At 45.3% G+C, this 26448-nt stretch overlaps 1 protein-coding gene across 1 annotated transcript in view; it reads left to right on the forward strand.

Annotated features, from left to right (window-relative positions):
• Positions 1-26448, forward strand: part of LOC142501712 (inactive pancreatic lipase-related protein 1-like) — a 148975-nt gene that overhangs the window by 102828 nt on the left and 19699 nt on the right. Inside the window, exons 2-4 of the mRNA XM_075611993.1 lie at positions 13091-13139; positions 15867-16021; positions 22222-22347. Coding sequence (XP_075468108.1) covers positions 13091-13139; positions 15867-16021; positions 22222-22347 — 330 coding nt within the window. The remainder of the gene's footprint in view (positions 1-13090; positions 13140-15866; positions 16022-22221; positions 22348-26448) is intronic.

The raw sequence follows: 26448 nt of genomic DNA on the forward strand, positions 1-26448 counted from the left end.
GCTGCCCCCCATCCCCCGGCGGGCAGCCACGGGTTCCCGGGGCAGAATTGGGGGACACCGCGCAGCCCACCCCCGTGCCCATCTCCCGCACCAAGGGGACCGTAGGGGAAGGGAGCAGCAGGACAGGAGGCAAACCCACCTCCTATCACCCCGGGTGGGCAGAGGGGGGAGACACCGCGCAGAGGAGCCAGGAGCGTGCAGAGACACACACACTACGTGTGCTCTGCTGAAGGAAGTGGAAGCCCCGCCCCCAGGCACCCTTGCCCTCCCCACCCCCAGGCACACAGGCATTGCCCCCCAGGCACCCATGCCCTGCCTCCCCCCTCAGGCACCCTTCCTTTCCATTCCCACATGCCGGGCCTCGGTGAAAGATGATGCCTGTAACAGGGCACTTATCCCTGTTCACAAATGTGCCTCTAATCCAGCAGTGTGGTGGTTAACTGCTGGTAGGCAATTAACTAACACCACCTGCCTGATTAGATTGCTTAGAAAAGCCTGTCTTTTAAGACAGGAAGGGAGACTCCTTAGCTCACACCTGAGCTGAACTTTGGAGACAGAGCAGAGATTCCTTAGTCCACAATGGGGCTGAACCAAGGAAGGGCAGATGTCTTGAGCGACAAGCTGACCACAAGACAAAGGGGACAAGATTCTAAACTTGGAGCCTGACATTTTCTGTGCACACAAGGGTGCGGTTCCAGGAGAGCAGCAAAGCTTCCCCTTCAGCAGCCCAGCTAACAGATAAGACTTTTTCGTATAAGACTATTATCTATGTCTGTGTATTGATAAATGTCTCCATGATTTGGGGCTGGTAAATAGCTTAGCTAACCAACCCAGTCAGAGAGGGCTGAGCTACATGTATAGATAGTCTCCAAAGCAGAGATATGGGTTTTTGGTTGGCTCACTATTTCGCTTATGTTGATTTTTTTTTGCTGTTTAAAGCGACAGGCACAATAAAGCCTTGTTATAATTTCACCTTACAACAGTCTCCATTGTGTACCTCTGCACATGTCCTCCTACATATGGTGTCAGAAATTTGGGATGAGAGGTGGCCTTTGAAGTTTAAAGGGCCGGAGATTGCCTGTGGAATGTTTTTTGTGTGTGTGGGTTTGCCTGCATACAGTCTTGCAAACAAACCTGAGCAACAAAAACAAAGATTCACCTGCAGCAGAGATCAGAATTAAAGGGATACATACCCAGGCAGGAAACTTACACTGCACTGAAACCTACAAAACCACAGATGGACTCTTTTCCCCAATCCCAAGAGGAGAGAGAGACTGCTGAAGCAAGTTAACCTTATTTGCCTATCACAAAGTGTAATATGGTCATTGAAATAGAGGTTTTGCCTTCCAGTCATAGTCAAGGTTCTAGAAGTGAGTCAGCCCTTAAAAGGGATAGGTGTTTGTTGTTTTCAAAAGTTTTGCTGAAGCAGTGAATAAAAGATGGTGACCCACGAGCGGTACTGATTTTGCAAATAAAGGTTGCCACACCGCATAGAACTACCAGCTGTGAATGGAGTATATGCAGAAAAGTGTGAAAATTGATGTAAGACTGTGCTGAAGAAGGGGAATTTTTAGCAAACAAATGCCAAGTGTAAAATTGCCCTACAGGGGAAAAAGGGATTGCTGAACTGTGTAAAAGGTATTCCAAAGCCAATTGCTGAGTGTTGAGTTACCCTGCCGGGAGTGTAAGAAATATTCCACTTCAAAGAATGTTTTTTTTTCTGCAAGTAAAAAAAAAAAAAAAAAAAAAAAGTCTGCCTATGTATCTTGGGAGAGTGAATGCCATAATACCCAAAGATGAGACTGGAAATTACTGAACTCAAGCAGAAAACCAAATTCTGTTGCTGACGAGGAGGGATTGCACATAGCAAGTAAATGGTTTAAAGCAAATGCCTTTGCTGAAGCCAGAAAATGGGCAGCTAGCAAGCATTGTTTTTAAAGAAATAGAACCTTGGGATTTTAAAATGGCCACACAGCTGAAGTCAAATACAGACTCTGTAAAAATAGGGAAGAAAATGTGTTCCTGGTGTAACGAACCCCACCACACGGAGCAGTGTCCCTTCAGGCCTTATTCAGACGATGAGAGTGAATGCATGCACAGAATGCTAATGGTAAACAAACAATACAAAACATACAATTAACATGAATGTCCTTGGCGCACTATCTGGTATATAACCTGACAGAAAAGAAGTCCAATTTGTCCTTGATGACAGGGATATTAAATCCGATATCCAATAGTCCTGGAGGTCCTTAGAGGTAGTTGAATCGAATCTGTGATAATATAAAAGACAGAACAACCATTGCGCAGTACTTCTGGTCAAACATCAACTCCCCCACCGTTGCCAGCTACTTACTTTAAAATAAATAAAAGAGGGCCTCAAAAGGTATCTTTCACTTCTTCCCCGTCGCCTTAATTCTGTTATGTTGCCAGGCGGAATGACTCCTCTACTTATGAAGAAGCCTCTCACCAGCGTGATACCGGAAAGTAAGGAAATAGGGCCAGCGGTATGATACCGTCACAATTTATTACAATAAAAACAAGACTATAAAACAGTGCACTCACATGTCTATAGTCCCTATGTGTGTGATACAACGTGCCGTCCGCTTGCGTGGCAGGATGCCGGGATGCTGCAGATGGAGGTGAGATTCGGCGTATGTCCCCGTTTCGTGGCCGCGACTCGTCTCCCTCCGGTGACGTCACTGCCCAAGCTCCCCTTCTCCTCCGCGCATGCATGAACGTAAACGTCGTATCACTGCTACAGAGACTCCACCCTACGCGCGTTTCGTGACTGCTGACGTCACTTCCTCAGGGGCAATGGAGTATCCGAGATACACTGGCGACACACTTTATTCGAGCTCGGCTAGTCCCACGAATTCGGGTATACCCGGGTGTATTGAGGTTTGTGACTGTTTTCTGCCCGAGTGCATTGAGGTATTTTCCAAGCAGGGATTGAAGCATTTTATTCCCGCTGGCTGCAATACTGCACAGTATATATATATATACTGCATTACAATTCATGAATTTATGCCATCTGGTAGACACGCGAAGCATTGCAGCCTATTAAATCCTAATCATTATCATTTAACAGATTAGCCGCCCGTCAGCCAGGCATGAACCCAGGCTGGGAAGGCAAACGCAACGGGGCTTGTCAGAGGTGAGGAGCGGCGCATTCCAGGTATCTGCCAGGTACATACTGGGTATTTGCTCGAATAAAGTGTGTCGGTGCAGTAATAGGGGCTATTTAAACCCATTGGATTATAAACACAAGGCTCCCATTGGATGTAACCAAATTGGAAACCCCTGCTTATTATGTTGCACATATAATCAATGTACAATCAATGTAATCCTTAATACATGTACATCAAATAATAAAAGATAATAAAACCGCATTTACACAAAACTGACACAGCAAGAGACAAATAGTTAATGTGCATGCTAATTAAAATGAATGATTTCGGAGGGGGTTGCTTGACCTATGTTACACATGCAAATACCCACTATCATATCTATAAAGAACTCAGAGGAAAGAGATTTTGAGGTGGAGGAATTTACTGGCAGGTACCCAGAAAATATTGAATTGATCTATCCATCTTTTAGAAATGAAGCCAGATCAAACTCTATATTGAGACCTCTTGGGGTCAGGGTTTTGAGGGTATATATACAGAAGCTTTCGCGTCTGGAAATCAGGTTTATTTTATCTCCCCCTCTCCAATTTTGTTTTGGGCATTCAATTCCTTTACAGATTAACCCTGCTGGATTCTGATCATGTTTTAATTTAAAGTGGTTGGAGACACTATGTGTCTCCAAACCGCTTTTAATGTTGTATACATGTTCTGCTAAGCGTCGCTTAAGTGGTCTACCCGTTCGCCCCACATATTGAAGCCCACACGGGCACTCTAACAGATAGACCACAAAAGGACTCCTGCAAGTGATGAAAGACCTAATCGGGAATGATATACCTGTTATATTTGATTTAAAGTCTTTACATTTTAGACCATATCTGCAGCCTATACATTTGTTACATAAAAAATATCCATTGAGTTCCTTTAACCATGTTGTGTTACGTGTCTTTACTTGATTAAATGGACAGCTTGGTGAGAGTTTTAGTTTGAGGTTATCAGCCTTTTTAAAAACTATCTGTGGATGCTGGGGTAATATATTTTTTAGCTTCACATCACCATGCAGGATACTCCAATGCTTATTTATTATTGTTGTAATCTTATCTGCCATGCCATTATATTTCGTAATGAAAGGAATAAACTCAACCCCATCTTGTTTGGTTTTTATCTTTTTATTCATTTTAATTAATTCCTCTCTGTTTGTATTTTTGGCTGCCTCTAGTGCCTTTATTACCTTATTATGGCTATATTCCCTCTCAAAGAACTTATTTTTTAGTTCATTGGCCTGTGTGTTGAATGTTGCTACCTGTGAGCAATTGCGTTTCGTTCTTAGAAACTGGCCCTTGGGAATATTATTTATCCATCTTGGATTATGATTACTAGATGCTAATAAGTAAGTGTTTGCATCTACTTTTTTATAGAAGGTCTTAGTTTCAATTAATCCATTTTCAATAAATAAGGTCAGGTCTAGAAAGTCAATGGTGAGAGGATTTATATTAAAAGTAAACTTCAAGTTCATATTATTATTATTAAGATACTGTTGGAATTTACCCAAATCAACTTCATTTCCACCCCAGATACATAGCACATTGTCGATATAGTGCCTCCATAGTACCAGGTCCGCCCCAAATGGGCTGTTGGAATGGATATAATTTTCCTCCCACATGCCCATGAATATGTTGGCGTAGCTGGGGGCGAACCTGGTACCCATGGCAGTGCCACATATCTGGAGGTAGAAATCGTTATCGTAGTTGAAGAAGTTATGGGTGAGGATATATCTGATCCCTTCTATTATAAATTACGAAATATAATGGCATGGCAGATAAGATTACAACAATAATAAATAAGCATTGGAGTATCCTGCATGGTGATGTGAAGCTAAAAAATATATTACCCCAGCATCCACAGATAGTTTTTAAAAAGGCTGATAACCTCAAACTAAAACTCTCACCAAGCTGTCCATTTAATCAAGTAAAGACACGTAACACAACATGGTTAAAGGAACTCAATGGATATTTTTTATGTAACAAATGTATAGGCTGCAGATATGGTCTAAAATGTAAAGACTTTAAATCAAATATAACAGGTATATCATTCCCGATTAGGTCTTTCATCACTTGCAGGAGTCCTTTTGTGGTCTATCTGTTAGAGTGCCCGTGTGGGCTTCAATATGTGGGGCGAACGGGTAGACCACTTAAGCGACGCTTAGCAGAACATGTATACAACATTAAAAGGGGTTTGGAGACACATAGTGTCTCCAACCACTTTAAATTAAAACATGATCAGAATCCAGCAGGGTTAATCTGTAAAGGAATTGAATGCCCAAAACAAAATTGGAGAGGGGGAGATAAAATAAACCTGATTTCCAGACGCGAAAGCTTCTGGATATATACCCTCAAAACCCTGACCCCAAGAGGTCTCAATATAGAGTTTGATCTGGCTTCATTTCTAAAAGATGGATAGATCAATTCAATATTGTCTGGGTACCTGCCAGTAAATTCCTCCACCTCAAAATCTCTTTCCTCTGAGTTCTTTATAGATATGATAGTGGGTATTTCCATGTGTAACATAGGTCAAGCAACCCCCTCCGAAATCATTCATTTTAATTAGCATGCACATTAACTATTTGTCTCTTGCTGTGTCAGTTTTGTGTAAATGCGGTTTTATTATCCTTTATTATTTGATGTACATGTATTAAGGATTACATTGATTGTACATTGATTATATGTGCAACATAATAAGCAGGGGTTTCCAATTTGGTTACATCCAATGGGAGCCTTGTGTTTATAATCCAATGGGTTTAAATAGCCCCTATTACCTCGGATACTCCATTGCCCCTGAGGAAGTGACGTCAGCAGTCACGAAACGCGCGTAGGGTGGAGTCTCTGTAGCAGTGATACGACGTTTACGTTCACGCATGCGCGGAGGAGAAGGGGAGCTTGGGCAGTGACGTCATCGGAGGGAGACGAGGCGCTCCGAGTCGCGGCCACGAAACGGGGACATATGCCGAATCTCACCTCCATCTGCAGCATCCCGGCATCCTGCCACGCAAGCGGACGGCACGTTGTATCACACACATAGGGACTATAGACATGTGAGTGCACTGTTTTATAGTCTTGTTTTTATTGTAATAAATTGTGACGGTATCATACCATTGGCCCTATTTCCTTACTTTCCAGTATCACGCTGGTGAGAGGCTTCTTCATAAGTAGAGGAGTCATTCCGCCTGGCAACATAACAGAATTAAGGCGACGGGGAAGAAGTGAAAGATACCTTTTGAGGCCCTCTTTTATTTATTTTTAAGTAAGTAGCTGGCAACGGTGGGGGAGTTGATGTTTGACCAGAAGTACTGCGCAATGGTTGTTCTGTCTTTTATATTATCACAGATTCGATTTAACTACCTCTAAGGACCTCCAGGACTATTGGATATCGGATTTAATATCCCTGTCATCAAGGACAAATTGGACTTCTTTTCTGTCAGGTTATATACCAGATAGTGCGCCAAGGACATTCATGTTAATTGAAAGGTTTTGTATTGTTTGTTTACCATTGTTTTGCATTCCTTGTGGATAGGTGTGCCATTCTCGTCCTTAGGCAGCCGCTTCCTCAGTTTAATAATTAGTCTGCAGGATTCAGTTCCATTATACCATTAGTTCTTGCAAAGAGGAATTAATATTTAGAGCACTTATATATCTCAATTAGATTGTTAAGTTAGGTTAATAGGTTGAGCGCTTCAGTATATGCTTTAGTTTAGTTTAATATCACCATCACAGAATGCTAATGTTGTTAAACTTACCCAAGGGAAGAAAAAGTCTACAGAGAGGCCTGTGAGAGCTACGACCTCTACAAGCAAAATATGCCCACCTGTAGGACTAGAACTGTTTGGGGTTCTAGCAAATACAGTGACAACAGCTGCAATAGTGCCTCCTGAGGTCAGGAAGAAAAATATACCTGATGGCCCCAAAATGGAGGACAAAATACAGCGTTCCTGTAATGAACCCTACCCCACGGAAGAGTGGCCCTTCCAGGCCGATGAGGAGGAAGACATCTCTTATGGGGAACCCAAACCGAGTCACACCCACAAAACACCCCAAGAATGGTGGGGGTGCCTGAACTCGGTTCCAACCGAAAAGACCGCTCCCTATGTTGACGAATATGATCGGCAGGAGAAAGAGCGGGAGCAGTGGATCACCAAATATTTCCGTCAGCTATTACAGTTGCAAGAAAAGCCAGGTGGATCCAGTGACGCTGCTAAAATTTCAAATGAAGATGGAGACCCCAGTATCCCTGAGGGGACGGTGTCATCCAAAACAAAAAGGCGAAAAAAGAAAACGAAAAGCAGTTCTTCACTTACCGTGGAAGGAACAGACACATCTGCAGATCTTGCGGAGAAAAAGGGGGTCCGAAATGCCCTGCAGCCTAGAGAAAATGGAGAAGTCGTCCCGCGGATGACCGAATATCCAGAGGGCCCAAGGCAGAAGTCGTGTACCCCAAAGAAGTGTCTGTCCGGTGCTAATAGTGAAAAAACCTCAACCAACCATCCGAGGGAAGCGGAGCCGGTACCGGTGAGTGACGATCCCTTGACCAGCCCTGGGGATGCCCTGAAGGTTGCCAGGCGTGACTGTGATCGGCTACGGGAAAATAACATGAAGCTACAGAAAGATGTGCTCACAATGTACTCTTTGGCCAGGACAGAATTGGACGATCTCAAGACTGAGCTAGATACTGCAAACTCTACTATTACCGCCATGGATGAAAAGCAGAGCCAATCTGATAAAATGATGGCTAAGCTGAAGCGGAAGTATGAGGAGGCACTGAAGCAGATGACAGTCTTTCAGCAAGAAATGCACACTCTTCGCATAGAGCTGAATGCCTCACAACAGGAGGTCAACAGTGTCCGGACAGAGGTAGACGTATCTCAGAAGGAGGTTCATACACTCCGCAGAGCACTGGATGCCTCACATCATGAGATCAACAGCTGCCGCACAGAACTGGAAGTCTCCAGAAAGGAACTTCACAGTCTCACTGAGGTGCTGGACATTTCAAGGAAAACTATCCTACATCTTAACTTAGATCTCAAAGTCTCTCAGAAGGAGCTTCAGAACCTAAACCTGGAGATGGAAGTCTCACGCCAGGAGACAGCCCGCCTCCAAGCAGATGTGCAAAAATGGAAGGTGGACTGCAAGGAGGCCCTGAATAGTACAGAGACTGAAAAAATAGAAAATTTAAGATTAAAAAAGGAAAATTCTGAGTTGACAGAACACGTCAAGGGAAAGAATGAAAAGCTGCACGTGCTTAAAGAAATAAATAAACTTTTGAAAGATGAAAAGTTTGAAGCAGAGCACCGACTGCAGAACCAACTGCAAGGTCTGCGTACACCCCTCCAGTATGCTGAGGAGAAGCAGCAAACGTTTCAGGAAGAAAAGCTGCAGACTGCTAAAGAGGTACAAGCGCTGCAGGATCGTCTGAATACCCAGTACGTCCCCAAAAAGCAGTAGGAGGAGCTAAAGGCCACGCTGCATGTCTTCAGAGCATCATTGGAGGCGGAGCTTCGATACCAGGTGACTGTATGAGAGGGAGCGTGAGAAGGCTCAGAAACTGGAGCAAGAGCTGGAGAGACAGAGAGACTGTTCCATTCCCTTGAGTCAGTACACCAAGGAAAAAACAGATGCAGCGACAACCTTAACGACAAAAATTACAGAGCTCTAGAATATGAAGGAGACACTGATACAAACTCAGAGAAAGCAATGTGCGCAGATAAATTCCCTGAGAAGAGACTTGCAAGACGCACTCAAACAGGTTGAGACTCTGCAGACCAGTAACTTACAGATTCCTCCAATACGGAAAAAGGTATTGGCTCTGCCCAAGCACCGGTATCCCACAGTAACTAATGCCCTTGAGGACAAGGGTACAGTGAGAGTTGGGGACTCCACGCACCTTCAAAACAAGATTACGAAGTTTGAGCCACCTAAGAAAGCACTAGCCAAACCTACAGCTGCCCAACAAGCAACAAACAGAGGTAGGAGTGCAGAATCAAAGCCAGAAGAATCCTAAGCTGAGGAAGCTGAAAAGATAGGACGTTCTCTGGAAAGGGAGGTGGAGGTGCAACTCAGTCCCAAAGAAGCTGAACTGGCGACTCCGTTGTGTGGGGGAGGTGCAGAAAGACCACTTCAGGAGCGGAAAACTCGAAGGGCTAGGCTAACTGCTCTACAACTGTTGCCATATAGTTTGTCTACAAAAGGAGGAGTGCCCGACGCAACGGAAATCTCATGACCGCGCACTCGGTAAAAATACTTTACTTGGAAAAAGTCCTCCTCGAGCGACTGAGGAGTGCTGATCTCAAGCACCTTCGGGAGGAGACAAAAATAAACTGGAGAAAGGGCTCCAATCCCAGCGGGACAGAGGGTTCTCTTCCTCCATCCACTCTCATTCAAGTCACAGAAAGATCTCGAATGAGAGTGGAAGGATGGGCTTTGGCCGTGGTAAGCCCGAGCTTCCCACAAACAGGGGAGGTATGTAACAGGGGACTCATCCCTGTTCACAAATATGCCTCTAATCCAGCAGTGTGGTGGTTAACTGCTGGTAGGCAATTAACTAATACCACCTGCCTGATTAGATTGCTTAGAAAAGCCTGTCTTTTGAGACAGGAAGGGAGATTCCTTAGCTCACACCTGAGCTGAACTTTGGAGACAGAGCAGAGATTCCTTAGTCCACAATGGGGCTGAACCAAGGAAGGACAGATGTCTTGAGCGACAAGCTGACCACAAGACAAAGGGGACAAGATTCTAAACTTGGAGCCTGACATTTTCTGTGCACACAAGGGTGCGGTTCCAGGAGAGCAGAGAAGCTTCCCCTACAGCAGCCCAGCTAACAGATAAGACTTTTTCGTATAAGACTATTATCTATGTCTGTGTATTGATAAATGTCTCCATGATTTGGGGCTGGTAAATAGCTTAGCTAACCAACCCAGTCAGAGAGGGCTGAGCTACCTGTATAGATAGTCTCCAAAGCAGTGATGGGGGTTTTTGGTTGGCTCACTATTTCGCTTATGTTGATTTTTTTGCTGTTTAAAGCGACAGGCACAATAAAGCCTTGTTATAATTTCACCTTTACAACAGTCTCCATTGTGTACCTCTGCACATGTCCTCCTACAATGCCGTTGTCGGGGCTTAATGCCGGGATGCAGGGGAGTGGCCAAGGTAGCAAATGCCGGGGGGCGGGACTTTGTACAATGCCGGGCCTCATCCTCCAATCAGCAAGGCCCAGCATGTTTCTACAGAAGCCCAACCCCTGGCATTAAAAAAAAATACTCACCAGTCAGGCTGCTGCAGTCTCCTCCTCCGCGCCGCCGCTCACTCGCGCACCACAGCTAATTACTCACGAACCGCCGCGGACATTAAAAAAAAAAACGGGAACACACGGGGGAAAACGGGACATTTCCGGGACACACAGGAAACCGGGAATGCAACTGAAAAACCGGTACTGTCCCGGCAAAAACGGGACGTCTGGTCACCCTAGGGAAACCCCAACCCTCCCTAATAGTGTGTCTGCAAACAGATGCATTGTAAGGAAACCCAACCCTCTTTTATAGCACGTCTGAGATCATATGCATTGTAATGAACCCCAACCCTCTCTAATAGCACGTCTGAGATCAGATGCATTGAAAATTGTCCTGTATTTGGTACAATTTTCAAATGACCTGAAAATTGCAGGGAACCTTTTAGGAATGTCTGGGGAACCCAGGGCTTCCAAGGAACCCCTGCTGAATAACACTGATCTAAGCTATTGATCGATCCGTTCTCCTGTGATCAATCGGCAATGATCCTGCTTTCCAGGGCACGGAAAGGGTAGAGCAGGGGTGGCCAACTCCAGTCCTCAAGAGCTACCAGCAGGTCAGGTTTTCAGGATATCCCTGCTTCAGCATAGGTGGCTCAGTCTTGGACTGCACCACCTGTGCTGAAGCAGGGACATCCTGAAAACCTGGCCTCTTGGTAGCTCTTGATGACTGGAGTTCTCTACCCCTGTGGTAGAGCAACCCAATGAAGCTTTATACCTACAACATCATTAAATATGGCAAAATAAGGGAGATGGGGGAAACATGCAGTAAGTATTATCTAACTGATTTGTTTATAAAACACATGTAGGATTTTGAATGAAATGCTGGTTTAATTCTCTAAAAGTGTTAGATTTGGTTAATTCTGAGAGTGTAATAAGGCACACACACCTCCATGACTCGCTTACTGGCGATATTTTGCTGAAAGCTTACTGATTTGGGGACATTGTTTGAAGGTTGGATAAACATCTTCGTAGGGAATCGAATTAAAAAAAAAAAAAAAAAGAAACTTTACAATTTAATATGATTTTTGGACAATTGTCGCACCTCTCTGCTCGTTAATACTTAAACATGCAGGAGAATGCATTCCATATAAGGCCTGACTTCTATCTAGGGCCTCATGCTATAAGCAGCGATAAGCCCCTTTTCGCCACCTTCTAGCCAAAAAAGCCTACTGTTATTCAGTAAGCCCCGATAAGCTGGTGATAAGAGCAAAAAATGCCAGGGTTTTTTTTTTGCAGAGAAAAAAAAATGCCAAACGCGCAGCGATAAGCCAGTTATCGCCAGCTTCTCAAACTCGCTCAATTCTAGTTGCCCCGATCAACTTATCGAGGCTGATCGCCGCTCTAGAATTGAGATTTTCTCCATCCAAATCACCTTGCCACAAAAAGTTGGCAAGAAGGTGGTGTGTAGCTGCGAGACGGCACTTAGAAAATAAAATGCATTTTTCTTGCATCGGATTGATGCTGGGAGACTCCGGAGTGGGTATCGATTAATATCGGCACCGGAGAGCCACCGGCATTAATCCCATGCAATAAAAATGAAATTACAGGCCACTTCATCGCCTTAGCGGCTAACCGCTAAGGCAATGATGGGTTAACCACCAATGCCATGCTTATTGTGGGTAGCGGGGGTGGGTGAAGGTGATATTTGGCCCTTGGTGGGTGTTTAGGCCTTGCGGGGGGATTGTGGGTGGACTTAACCCCTTCATAACCTTAGCGGTTAATACCCCTCCCGCTACCCACCTGGTAGGCCTAAACACACATCCTTGGGGATAATACCCCCTTCACCTTCACCCACCCACCCATTAAATGTTGCGTTTAATAATGAGTAAATAATCTATTATCCATATCTGGATAATACAGATGCAGCCACGAGTATCCGAACACTTGCCTTGGGAATTCTGGGGCAATCTCCCAGTAATGCTGCAACATTTCTGTGACATCAGTTTGAATGGGACAGCCAGGAACCCCCGCTTTGTTAGCTACAGTATGTAGCTCCAGAGCATTCATGATACTGTATCTTTACCAATCCATCTATTTCTACACGTACAGTAAGAGGGTTTTGTAAGTATAGTAAATTGATGCAGATAATGTTGTCATACTTCCCAATGGTCTAACACAAGTTGAAGGATATGAACTCCAACATATCCCGACATAAGAGACCTTAAATATTAATAATTGAAGTAAGGTTGTAATGTAATCAAACAAAATGTTGCAACTCAAAATACAAATGTTTTTAAAATGTTAATTGCATAAATGGTTCATTTTCAAATTAATTTGAAGATGGCTATGATCAATGGCTGTGTGAGTGAAAACATGTCTGATTGTTCTCAGTATATGGAAGGTTCTGTATACTTTTTGTTCTTGCAATTTTGATCGTTTTAAAGAATTATGTTTTTTTTGTTTTTTTTAAAACATTTTGGGACCTAGGAACCAATTTAAAGACAACAACTATCTTCTTTTGTGTTCTTATGCATAGTGTGCCCTTTCTAAAGTTTATTGTATGGACATTATTCACCCAATTTATAAATAAATTATTTTAAAATGTTTCATTGTCACTGGATATAATACTGAAATAGCAACAGGAATGACTTTTAGAAGCAATAGCTATTGAATTACTTTTTGCTTCTCCGTAGATGTTGGTAATCTGGACTGTGGGTCTCTTTTTCCTGGGAGCTGTAAATGGTAAAGTATTCATTAATTTGTTTTTTAATAATGATAATGAATAATAGTTTGTTCTTGTATAGCACTGCTAGTTTTACGTAGCACTTTACAGAGACATTTTGCAGACACAGTCCCTGTCCCGTAGAGATTACAATCTATAGTTTTTTTTTTTTGGTGCCTGAGGCACTTGGAGATAAAGTGAAATGCCCAAGGTCACAAGGAGCTTACACCGGGAATTGAACCAGGTTCCCCTACTTCAAATTATGTGCCAGAGTCAGTGTCTTTTACCCCCCCCCCTGTTTTACGCCCCCCCCCTAATTTACCCTCCCCTGTTTTATCTGTAACGGGTATTCCCTCTAGCCTGACCCACCCAATCTCATATTGGCCCGTGTGGTCTAACCAGCCCCCATTACATGGTCGTGCCTGGTGGTGCACCTGTAAGCAACAGGACTCCTGAGTCTCCCGCATGATGGTATTCGGGGATTGTCAATCCAGACAGGCAGCTGAGGTAGTGTGTGCGAGTCCTACCTATATCACGTGCAGCGCCTCCACCTCATCAGGATCTATGCGTCCGCAGGGAGATGGTCCTGATGAGGAACTCCTTCTCGGTGGTGCCTTCCACTGGAGAGTAAGTTCACACTCACACAGTGGGGGTATCTTTGAACAGGGCATCTTTATTGTTGATGTATGGGCAAGCTGCCCTTCATAGCCAGCTGTCTCAGCCGCACATATTTCTCTGCTGTCCCTTTGACAGATACGCCCTCCCAATGGAGTGGGATCCCCTCTCCCCGTAGGGAGATCACCCCTGTGCCAGGTCCCTGGCTCTATTTAGCTTAGATGTAGAAATGGACCACTAGTTACTGCACTAGTGGATCCTTCATTCCCAACGCACTCCAACTACTCAGCAACCACACTAACTTTGGGCAGTGCTGTGCCTTATGTACTTTAGGAGCTGTCACAGCTCTGATGTCACTAACCGTGGACTCAGAGCATGTAGCCACTCCCACCCATACATAGGGCACCTCACCAGGGTCTGAGGGCAAACCTCCATGATTACTGCTGGCATCCCTGTAACTTACCAGGTTTACTGCCAGCAGGGGAGACAACTGCAGACCATTTTACATGAATGGCTACAATCTCCCCCTGGTGAATCCCCACCGTCCCGGCTGGGACCTAAATTTGGTGTACCTTTTTCCAGGAAGCACTGTAAAATGGAAAACATAATTAATAAAGCAACATTCTTGTTTCATAATTATCAACTGTATAACGCTCCTGACCAGCAGAGGGCGCTCATTTTTTTTAGAAACAGACCTCACTATTCTGTCTACCTAATAGTGGCGAGGGTCTGGTTTCTTCACCTCCCTACCTGCCATGTCAGTTACTGTAATGCTATACTCCCGAGCCAAGCCGTTCTCGGGTCTATACACAGCTTTGTGCATATATATGCTGCGCCCAATGCTCCATACTCGCATTAACTGGGAGATCCTTTCTTCGGCTCTTTTTTTAACACACAGGATTAATACCCCAGGTCGATGGGGGTCACTGGTGGGCCCGACAGGTGTCTGCAGGCCCCACAATGCACCCCGGGGGGTGCCCACGGATGTCTGGGGACCTCTGGGTGGTCCCCGCTAGGTGCCGTGGGTCCCCGAGGGCCCCAATGGGATCCACAGGTGGTCCTCACGGGTGTCTCGGGGTCCCCGGGTCAGCCCCACAGGTGTCTGGGGGGCCCAGGGTGGTTCCCATGGGGGTCTGGGGCCCTTGGGTGGTCCCTGCGGGTTCACGGGCCCCTACAGCTGTGCGGTCAACGGTTCTTCCACGCAGATGTCCCCCGTGGGTTCACAAGTGGTACCCGTAGGGGCGTACGGGGGGCCACAGCTGGTCTCCATGGGTCCCCGCAACCCTGCGGTACCAATTCTGTATTGAAAATAAAAATAAAACATGGCCTACATTTAAATCAATAACCCCCCCCCACCAAACACATACAGTACAGTAATGGGCAAAATAACTATTATCCAGATATGGATAATAGATTATTTGCCCATTATTAAACATAACATTAGCCAGTGTACAGTAAATAAAGTAAATAAGTACAGTTCTACTTACCACAGTCAATATGAAGGGTGTCCTCATCAGCTTACTGCAGGTCCCTGTCCTCCGTTGCCAGAAAGCATACATACATATTATATACATTCTAATGGCTCTTAACCCCCTTAATCACCTTAGCGGCTATAGTAATTAAGGGGTTAACCCACCCTGCCCCGCTACCCACCTGGGTGGCCTAACCACCCACCCCGGACCCACTATAAACACCATGTACCCATTTAGTATAGTGGTACATTATACCCATATAATAATATGGGCATGATGAGCCACTATAGCACTCAATGGGCACCCTAATCAAAATACATTAATGAAAAAAAGACACAATAATAAAACATTCAAAACCACGAAACACCCCAATTCAATAAATATAAACACTAGCCAGCTAATGCAATTAATAAAAGCACTAACCAGCTCAGCAAGGAATCAATTAAACCATTAACCAATCAAAGCAATTAATTAATAAAACAACAAGGAATTAATTGTACCAGTAATTTGTATGCGAGTATATGCGTTACATAAGTAGAAAGGTTAAATCTGTCCTAGTCTGTTCAGGGCCCAATATTGTACGAATATTACAGATGCCATCCAGTACACTGCAACTGCCAGTCACTTAGGACAATTCCAACACCATGATTTGTTTTATAGGAGGAGAGGTTTGCTACAACAGAATTGGCTGCTTTTCAGATGTCAAGCCATGGTCTGGTACCAAGGAAAGGCCCATTGGTAAATTACCATGGACACCAGAGAAGATTAACACACGATTTCTGCTTTACACCAGAAGTAATCAGAAAACCTTCCAGGTGAGAGTCATACAATGCAAAGCAAAATAAGCTAATTATATGTTACATGTATATGTTTGGCTATCATTCATTATATCATTGGAGCTGTGAATCAAGTTTAGGGTTCCCAGATGGCTTCTCAAAAAATACTGGACACAATGGTGAAATATGCGGCATGCTCAAAAAGTCAGAAGGAAGGTATGTTCCAGCTGAACCCTATTATAACGCGGTACTTGGGGTCCACATGTGACCGCGTTATAATGGGGATCGCAGAAAAAAATGGCCGCCGCAATCGGGGGTTCCGCGTCCACCAGAGGAGGAGAGCTGGGATAACTCTCCCAGCTGTTCCAGACCACCCACGCTGCCCTCATTAGGCCCCGCTCTCTCCTGCCGCTATACCACCCATGCCACCCCCCAGTCTCCCTGCTGGAGCCTGCGGCCCGAGACCGCACCTGAATCGGGCTATCTTGTGCATCGTGGCCTTGTCTCCCATAGCAGCCCAGCGTGGGTTATCCAGGGAGATTCTGTTATGAACCTTCAACACCTTAATTCAAGTGTCATGCAGGTCTACAGATGAACCAGCTGTCAGCCTTTATGAAGCAGTGAGGCTACAGAAGAGTTTGGATAATGATCACAAATTTCCAGAGTGCAACATTTTCTAAAACTCTATAGAATAAGTGTAAGTGTGTGTGTGTCTCGTCATACATGGCGAGCAATACTGATCTTAATGCTCCTCTCCCATTACTTTTAAGATTGTGGCAACCCCTCTCATGCTCCCTCATCCTTGCACTGTCAAGGGTTGATCTTCGGCTGGAGAGGCAGCCGGAACAGTGGCAGGAACAGCAAGGAGCGAGGTCCGGGTCACAAGCAGAGGTCGGAGGCAGGCGGCAGGTAGCGTGGTCAGGGTCAGAAGCAGAGGGCAGCAACGAGGAGACTGGAACAGGACAACAGCACAGCAGTAAACACAAGGACCTAGCAAAAGCTGAGGAACCAGTATAAACAGGCATTAACAGACTGTCACGGTGCTCGTCCCAAATCAGAGGCGGACCCACAGGGCTGAGGTAGGGATGCAAATAAACCAAACACAACCCAGGAACAGAGTCCTGTAAGAGTATCCATAGTCGATAAGGAAGCAGGGGTCAAGACTGGCGGCAGAGTAGCAAAGTCCAGGGGACAGGCAGGTCAGGGCTGGCGGCAGAGGTGCAAAGTCGAGTAGGCAAGCGGAGGTCAGGGTCACGGTCCAGGGTCAGCAACAAGAATTCAAAACAGGCAAGAGGATAATGCATACTGTCGCGGCCGTGTTTATTCTTACATTTACCCGGTCTCGGCCGCGACAGTAACCGGGCGCGCGCCGGGGTGTCCCGTGCGCGCGCCGAAGCCTCGGAGGAGCGGTCCTCCGATCGGGGCTTCTCCCTCCCCTCTCCGGGTCCGCCGGGTCCCCCGGAACCCCCCACCGCCGTCCCCCACATCGCGGGACACCAGGGCTCCCTCAGGGAGCCCTGGGCACGCGCGCAGGGGTCGCAGGCACCCGATGAAGCGTGACCGCGCATCGGTGACGTGCGGCACGCCGAGGGGATTTGGCTAGCAAGCCGGGAAATCTCCCAGCTTGCGGAACGAGCCCAATAGCAATAAAACGTGTCGCCACTGTAACTTAAAAGATCGACAGGAGCTGCAAACACACAGACCTTTGCTCGGAGACTCCCTATGGTAACAGCAGCCTTATAAAGCAGGCTGCCAGTACCCAAAATGGCCACAGAGAGCAGAAAGGTCAGGAGAGAGAGAAAACCTGGACCGTAGTGAAAACCAGGCACGGATCAAGCAGAATCCTTACACAGACAGGAAGAGGAAGTTTATATAGGTAGGCTGAGAGGTGGTGCAGAGGTGTCGGGTTTCAGGGTCTGGAATGTTCCTTGAGAGTGCTAGCAGAGCAGCAGCAATCCCGGTGGACAAGTATGGGTACTGCATGCTAGAACATGACACTCACCCACCCTCATCCTCATCCTCCTTATCACGGTAGACCAGGTTTTTTTAACACCATTAATATTTAAGGGATCAGTCACAGGGCAAAACAAGGCAGTGAAATAAAATAAGGTTTATTTTGGATAAGACCTCAAACACACAAGAATACAAAATACAAAAATATACACACTTACGGGGTATCTGGGGAATGAGATCTACATCCTAGGTGCAGGGACTCACTTCAAATGGGTATCTCCTGTCTGCTTCAGGATATCAGAGTACTGAACACACAGCAGTCACTCTGACGTATCTCCAGCTGGTCACTGTCCAACTCGACACTCCTTCCCAGAGTGTCTTTTAGAGGGTCTCCACACTCCTTTCTAGAGTGTCTCTCAGATGGTCTCCATGGTATCTCCTGCTGTTAGTTTCCTACTCTGATCAGCAGTGTTCCATATATACTACTTGGTGGCTATCCTTTAATATTGAGCAAGGGTAGCCAGCCAAGAGAAACGGTGCCTGTGCTCAGATCTGGTAACTGATTCTGTTAACTAGTGCCCTACCTTTGTTCTGATACTATTCTGATCTATCTTTTCTATGGAACTGTTCAGCTAAAGGGATTACAGAAACTCCTTCCATAGAAATGATAGGAACAGGCACATAACATCATTTAGATTTGCAGGGCTGACATGTTAATTTCATCACCACACAATACCAAGTATTTAAGCTGAGAGGAATTGCTAACACAGGCATAAATACAGACATAAGGTGATTATGTAAAAGGCAGAACTTAAAATTAAACCCAGCTAGCCCAAATCACATCATAAGACAATACCAGCTTTCTAAACTGGGGGAAGGATTGTCACAAGGAATAAAAGAATACATGCTTTGAAATACATTCTTACAGACATGGGTTACATTTATACATTCCCTGTTCTTCCTCAGATATTAAAGACATTTGGCTGGATGAAATATTACTAGGGCAACCAAGTTACACGTTTTTTAGGGGTAAATAGCTGGGATTTCTCTTGAGTCCCCTAGCTACCCCTACTGTCACACTCCTCTCACACCATCACCCCCACCCCCTCCTCCTTCTTCAACCTCATCCTTCCTCACTCTCATCCCCCTCCTCCCTCACCACCACCCCCTACTTCCTCACCACCTCCTCATCATCCTTCCTCATCCTCTCCCCTTCCTGGTATCTTACTTGTGTAGGTCCTCCTGGCAGATAGGGACTCAGTGGAGCTCTCCTCTCCCACATGCAAAGCTGGAAGGAAACTACATTCCCAGCATGTAAATGGGGGAGCTGTGTATGCTCCCATTGGTTAGTCTTCTCCTTGTCTGGGGGGATGACACCGTCCATTGCTCTGGTTACTATACGCTGCAGCCTGCTTCTGAATCAGAGGTAAGACCCTGCACCCGGCCACCCTTCACACTCTCGCTGCCTGCACATCCAGAGAGAGAAAATACCGGACACATACATGCCCGGTATTACCTCTCATTTTTTACTGGACGGATCGTCAGAATTCCGGTCTGTCCGGTTCAAAACTGGCACCTGGCAACCCTAATCAAGGTATAAAAACAATATTGATATTCCATTGTTGGGTCTGTACTGGCATTAGGTGGTTTCATGAACCCACATGATGAGTTGGTGAGGAATGAACCATGTAGGGTTTCCAGGTGTCCAGTATTGAACCAGGCTGTCCTGTATTTGGACACTCTGTCCAGTAAAAAATGAGTGGTAATACTGGACATGTATGTGTCCGGTATTACCTCTCTGGACATGTATGTGTATGCCAGTATTACCTCTCTGGACACAGTGACCTGACTGGCTTGGGGGGCCATGGAAGAGAGAGCAGGGCTTTTGCTAGAGGACTGGGCAGCTTACTCCATCCTGATTGGCTGCTGCTGGGTAATGTAGCCAATCAGGAGCAGGTGTTAGGAGTCTGCGGGTGAGGCCAAGGAGAGGAGGAAACTGCATGGAGCGGAAAGAGGTGTGTATATATCTCCAGCATGTCGCACCCTTCACCATTGTGTCCAGTAATTTTGGAGATGCCACCTGGCAATCCTAGAACCATGACACATAACAAGGCTGTTATTTTTCACTAATGTTCTGCATAAAATATTCTGCAAGGCTAAGATAAATCCCTCCTTTTCACATCAAATGTAAGGCACTTCATTAAAATGTTTCCTGCAATTGCCACCAGAGAAAGCCGTAAAAAAAACTGTTCCATGCAATTTTTTGGGAGATGGTGATGGTTAGGCCTCGCGGCTGGGTAGCAGGGGAGGAGTGGTTAACCCCTTAATTACTATAGCAGTTACTAAACGCTAAGGTGATTAAGGGGTTAGGGGCCAGTAGTTTGTATTTTTATTGTACTGTTGCTGCCAACGGAGGACATGGACCCGTTGGACGGTGATGAGGACAGCCATCATCCTGGCAGGGGTAAGTGCAAGTTTTATTTACTTTATGCTGGTTGGATAATTGTGGACGGACGTTCACAGAGGTACGCAATTAGGAGGCTTTATAACGTGAAATTATAATAGGCTTTATTGTGCCTGTTCCTTTTCATCAGGAAAATTATCCAAACACGGGGGGGGGGGGGGGGGGGGGGAACAAAGCGTCCATTCACTTGGGAGTAATTCTAGTGAAAACACTATGCAACCAATTCACATCTCCCTAGTCAAGCATTTCTCCCCAGCCCCAAACATAGCATGAAAATAAGCAGATACAGTATAAGCAGTCTCTTAATAATGAAAGTCTTATCTGTTTATCAGCTGTAGAGTAAGCTTCTCTGCTCTCTTGGAACCGCACTGAGCATGCACAGAAAATCAGCATCCAGGTTTAGAAGTCTTATTTGGGCCTTGTGTCTTGAAAGCAGCTCTGCGAACTTTGGCAGAGCTGAAAACAAGTGTGTCTCCAAGTTCAGCTCAGGTGTCAGCTAAAGAGTTCTCACTTCCTGTTTGAACAGACAGGCTTTTGTAAGCCATCTCAATCAGGCAGGTGGTGTTTAGTAATTAACTACCAGAAGTTAACCACCACACTGCTAGATTAAAGGCACATTACTGAACAGGGATATGTCCCCTGTTACAATAATATTTTATTTTGAATGGGCAAATGAGCTATTATCCAGATCTGGATAATAGTAATTTTGCTCATTACTGTACTGTAATGTTATGGTTGTTGGGGGTAGAGGGTGTGCCCATTCCTTCCCATTGGAGGTTATCTTTGCTCCTATTGAGGGAATAGTTAACCACACTGGAAATGAATGGGTATATTGACTAGTATTGTGTTTTAATGTTTATTGTGGGTAGTGGGGGCGGGTGAATGTGGTGTTTGGCCCATGGTGGATGTTTATGCCTAACAGGTAGGTAGCGGGAGGGATTAACCCATTCATTACCTTAGCGACAATGAAGGGGTTAACTCCTCCCGCAACCCCCACGAGGCCTAAACAAATTTCATGGCCAAATACCACCTTCACCCACCCCCACTACGTACAATAAACCAGGCACTGGTAGTTAACCCCCTTCATTGCCTAAGTGGTTAGCCGCTAAGGTAATGAAGCTGCCTGAAAATGTATTTTTATTGCATAAGATTGAAGCCGGGAGTCTCCGGAGCTGATATTAATGGGTATCAGCTCCGGAGACTCCCGGCATCAATCTGATGCAGGAGAAATGCTTTTTTTTTTCTAAATCCTGGTCTCAGATCTCATCTCGCCACCCTTGGGCAAGCGAATCTTCTATAAACGCGCAATTCCAGAGCTCCGATAATCTCATCGGAGCTACTAGACAAGCTACTTTTGAAAAAAAATGCGATGATATTTTTCAGCTCCCGCACAATGTGTTTGGCCAGGAGCCAGAAATCATGATAAAATGCCTTCCTCAAACGATTTGGCTTCTTATTGAGGCTTTATGAATAGCTACTGTACGTAGCAAAATTTTGTGATAGCTGCTCAAAATCCTTGATGAGTTGGTTATCAAACCTACTAGAATAGGCTCCTTAATGTATTATAATGTAACAAGCATTTTTTGTTTCTATAGCAACCATTTACAAAGTCACATCTCCTTCATCCTCTGAAACAGGCTCTGGCACATCCCTTTTAGAGCCCTGCCCTCTCTCTCTAGCAGTGCACCAATTTTTTTAATCTGCAGTTTGGACTGCTGCTTTAACAACTGTACCAATTTTAATGACCCCCTTCTGGTAAGAACACATAGTTAAGAGACATCTTTTTGGGACTGTCCCTTTAATTCTGCTTCTTTTCCAACAGGTTATTACCGCCATAACTCCATCCACTATCTCCTCATCCAATTTCCGTACCAGCAGAAAGACACGCTTCATTATTCATGGCTTTACTAGCAGTGGTGAGAACAAATGGGTGACAGAAATGTGCAAGGTATGAAGAATGTGATCTTTTCCCCACCTATAAAACTCTGCATTTGGTGGAGGTTTCATAAACATCTGAAGTGCCAGAGACGCTCACACACCGATATAGCCAAAGGAACCTGACTCAAGAAAACTAACAGCACAATATATTTTATATACTGTAGGTCCCTAAATGTCTTTGCTGATGAAGAGTCTATAGCGGGGGTGACTACTCTTGTACTAGATTAGGGGTGCGTAAACTGGGGGTGTACGTGATTTTTTTTTTTGCGCTGTGGGACTGCACGAGGCCTCTGTAACTGACTTACCTTGATTACTGACTACCTAGCTGGCTTTGGGCGACACGTCATCATGGCAGCGCGGAGTATTGAAGTAAATGCATGAGATATGTATAGTTTATGCACTGCACCGATGTTCACATCAGTTTTTCTTACTTTTGGGAAATTATTATTCATGTATTGTTGTAAATATTCGCATAAATGAAAGCATTTTCAAAACAAAACAAAAAGCTGTCTGTGAGTGGTTTGACTGGCTTTGCATCTAATCCCATGCTGGGCTTAAAAGCTGTGTTAACAGCAAGCATTTTCTTATAAGGGTTCCATGTAAAAATGGATTTCAGGCAAAATGTGACACATTGTGTGCCCATTTGCATGTTTTTTCCCAGAATCCATTGCTGCAGTGGAAGCACTGTATGCTAGGTCAGGGGAGCGCAAACTTTTTGTGCTGCGCCCCCCTGTCTCTCTGCCCCCGGCTCTCGCGCCCCCCTGCCTTCCTTCAGGCGCGTCAGATGACGCTGCGTGTGCGTGTGACGTCAGGTCACATGGTGCCGCGGCGTCTATTGACGCCGCGTTGCCATGGCGACGCAACACAGACGGCTGAATCCCGGTAAGTAAACAGTTGCAGGGGCCTCACGCGATCCCCCGGCATTTAATTTAAATGCCTGGGGGAAGAGCGCGGGGCCTCTGCAACTGCCCGCGCCCCCCCAGCACAATCTCCCGCCCCCCCTGGGGGTCGCGCCCCCCACTTTGCGCACCGCTGTGCTAGGTGATAATGATGAAAGGCAGGGTTGCAGACCTGTCTAAGACGTCAATGTGCTCACAAGTGATATTCTTTATAGACTATGCTAACGGTGGAGGATTTTGTCGACTTTTTCACCCACCATAACTTAAAAAATGTATATGTAAACCTACCCAGTTTCAAAATTGCAAAGCCAGTACAACCAACCTCACACTGATGAGACCCAAAAGGTCGAAACAGCTGGCTAAAATCAAGTGTAGTGTCTATCCTACATGTGGCAGGAGTAGAGTACAGTCTGTGTCAAGCTCACAGTGGGCAAGGTTATGCCCTGATGCAGCGACACACTGGTATCTCGAACCGCTCCCAGCAGGGACCCTTGATGTGTAGGATTTACTTCCCTCATTCCCTTCGTTCCTGGGCCTTCTGGCGTAGGCGGGATTTTTTAACCCACCCTATTAGGTGTCGGGGTGCTCCGGCACGAACTATGCACTACGGCTGGTCACCGTCCCTCTTTGGAGGGAAAATGACAGGGTGACTAGGCTCTGATCGAAAACCAAAAGACTTGGACTTTCTTGCGGGTCTTCTGGCCGAAGCGAGGAAGAGAAGGACATTCCCAATCCTGACGGAGGATGGCGCCAAAGACCCTGAAAACCTAGGCCTACCGGCTGAAGATTTTTGGGGAAAAGTAATAAGGACTTGTTTGACTTCGGGAGGACCAGGGGGGGGGGGACTTCTCAAGGGGCAGCACCCAGCCACTGAACTGGCTTGGGTTTAAGGGGAAGAAGGCAAAAAAAGAAGCAGTCTGTGAGTGGTTTGACTGGCTTTGCATCTAATCCCATGCTGTGCTTAAAAGCTGTGTTAACAGTAGAGCATTTGCTTATAAATAAGGGTTCCATGTAAAAATGGATTTCAGGCAATCCATGTTCTCATAAAGACTTTAAATATACTTAACATCTACAGAACAGTGCGCAGTGAACTGCACTGTGTACTATATGTTATGTTTATTTTTAGAGTCTGTGACATCACACAAACCCTGTGGCTTGCAGGTAGATAATTGGTACTAGCATATGAAAGATCCTGGGTTCAATTCCTGTATAATTTATAAATTATTATTTGATATAATAATTGATAAATTATAAAATAATAATTTATACATTATAATTAAAATAAAATAATAATTTATAAATTATTTTGTGTGGGTCCTCCCCTGTGATCCAAATTCTACATAAGTTCCGTGCATGCGGACACAGCCTGATGAAGCAGAGAGGAGAGAGCTGCAGATGCCGGTAAGTCCTCACGCGGTTATAACGCGGTCTCATTCTGTGGACCCCGAGGATGCTTTATAATGGGGTTCAGCTGTGTGTATGTATATATATATATATATATATATATATATATATATATATATATATATATATATATATATATATATGTGTGTGTGTGTGTGTGTGAAACACAAAAAAAAAGCCTGCAACAGACCATGAATACGAAGTGCTAAAACCAGTAAAGTAAAGTGTACAAAATTAACACTACTGGAGGTGCTAGGGATGATAAATATGTGAAAACAGAAACAAAGAGAAAAAAGAACCCAAAATAGCACTCTAGCGTACAAAAGTATAAAAATGTATTAAATACATAAAACATATACAAAGGATCCACAGTGTCCCCAGGACTGTCTAATCTTAGAACACTGATAACAAACTAAGCTACACACTGGAAACAGCAATATAAAGTCAGTACTGGTAAATAGTAAATTAAAGCCATTGTATGACTAAGCTGAGTAAACCATGAGAAAGCTGAGTGTGAACAAACAGAAATTACCCAAAAATTAGTACCTATGCAGAACCTGTAGTGTGGAGGCAAAGAATTAGCCTCTAAACACTAGGACCGACCGGTCAAAAAGTACTGAGTATAACAACTCATAAATAAATGGCATGTTGGCATCATAGCAAAAGCATACACAATGTACTAATTTTTGGGATATTTCTGTTTGTTCACACTCAGCTTTCTCATGGTGTATTCAGCTTAGTCATACAATGGCTTTAATTTCTTTAATCTCTTTGTTTCTGTTTTCACACATATATATATATATATATATATGTGTGTGTGTGTGTATAGCAGGGGTACCCCTGGTGCCCCGTGTCCCCTCACCTCCCGGCATGGTTGCGCCTGACAGCTGAGGCAGGGACAGGTGCGGGTGGCACTTTGGGGGTTATGGAGGGTTGATCGGCTCGCCGGAGGCTCCGGCAGCTCCCTCTGCAGGGCCCCGCCATTTTGTATATAATCACGCATGCGTAGTGTACGCGCACGCATGCGGCGGCCAATGTGGGTATAGCGCATGCGCAGAGAACGCCAGGGAGGCGGCCATTAAAGGGACAGACCACGAGGGGAACTACAATCCCCAGCAGCCTCTAGGGCTGCAAGAACACATGTCGCACAACAGCCTATATGGCTGCAGCTTCCCCTGCAGTGAGATATTGATACTCTTCACGTGCTTAGACCCCGCCAGTCGAAACTGGGATGTCAGAGTATAAGGGTGTAGGTACAGGGTGTCAGTAGGCCCCTGCACTAGGCCAGAGACCCCCATTAGGTCGCAGCTAGGCCCCAACTCACTGTAGCTTGTGGTTGCTTCAGGGAAGGCCCCTTAGATAGGGACGCTTCCCTAATTACTCTCTAGTGTCCGGGACACAGTGAAGACGCCAGTGATTGAGGCCTGTGGACTGAGACCAGACTACCTCCCTGTGAGAGACTGTAAGGTGATATTATCCACGCTGGAATTGTCGGATCAGACGGATCCTCCGTGTTAATCTGCATCACCCTAGTGCTGGAGCTCCCTGGCAGGTACCCAACTAGGTGCACCAACACTTCACAGCATAGCGCTATTTCCTACACTTTGGGTGGGCCTTGACATTGGGAAAGGGATATCAGGGTATTGATGCCTGTCACCCAATGCACTTTGGGGACAATCCAAGTAGAGAAGAATGGTGGAGCACTGCTAGAAAAAATAAAGGGCTGGAGGCTTGTGGCAAGTTAAAAATGCTTTAATCTATGGCATAAGTAGACCGGGCTACAGTGAGAGAGGTTCTCTAACGCGTTT

The sequence above is a fragment of the Ascaphus truei genome, chromosome 8, assembly GCF_040206685.1.
Source record: "Ascaphus truei isolate aAscTru1 chromosome 8, aAscTru1.hap1, whole genome shotgun sequence".
NCBI lineage: Eukaryota > Metazoa > Chordata > Amphibia > Anura > Ascaphidae > Ascaphus > Ascaphus truei.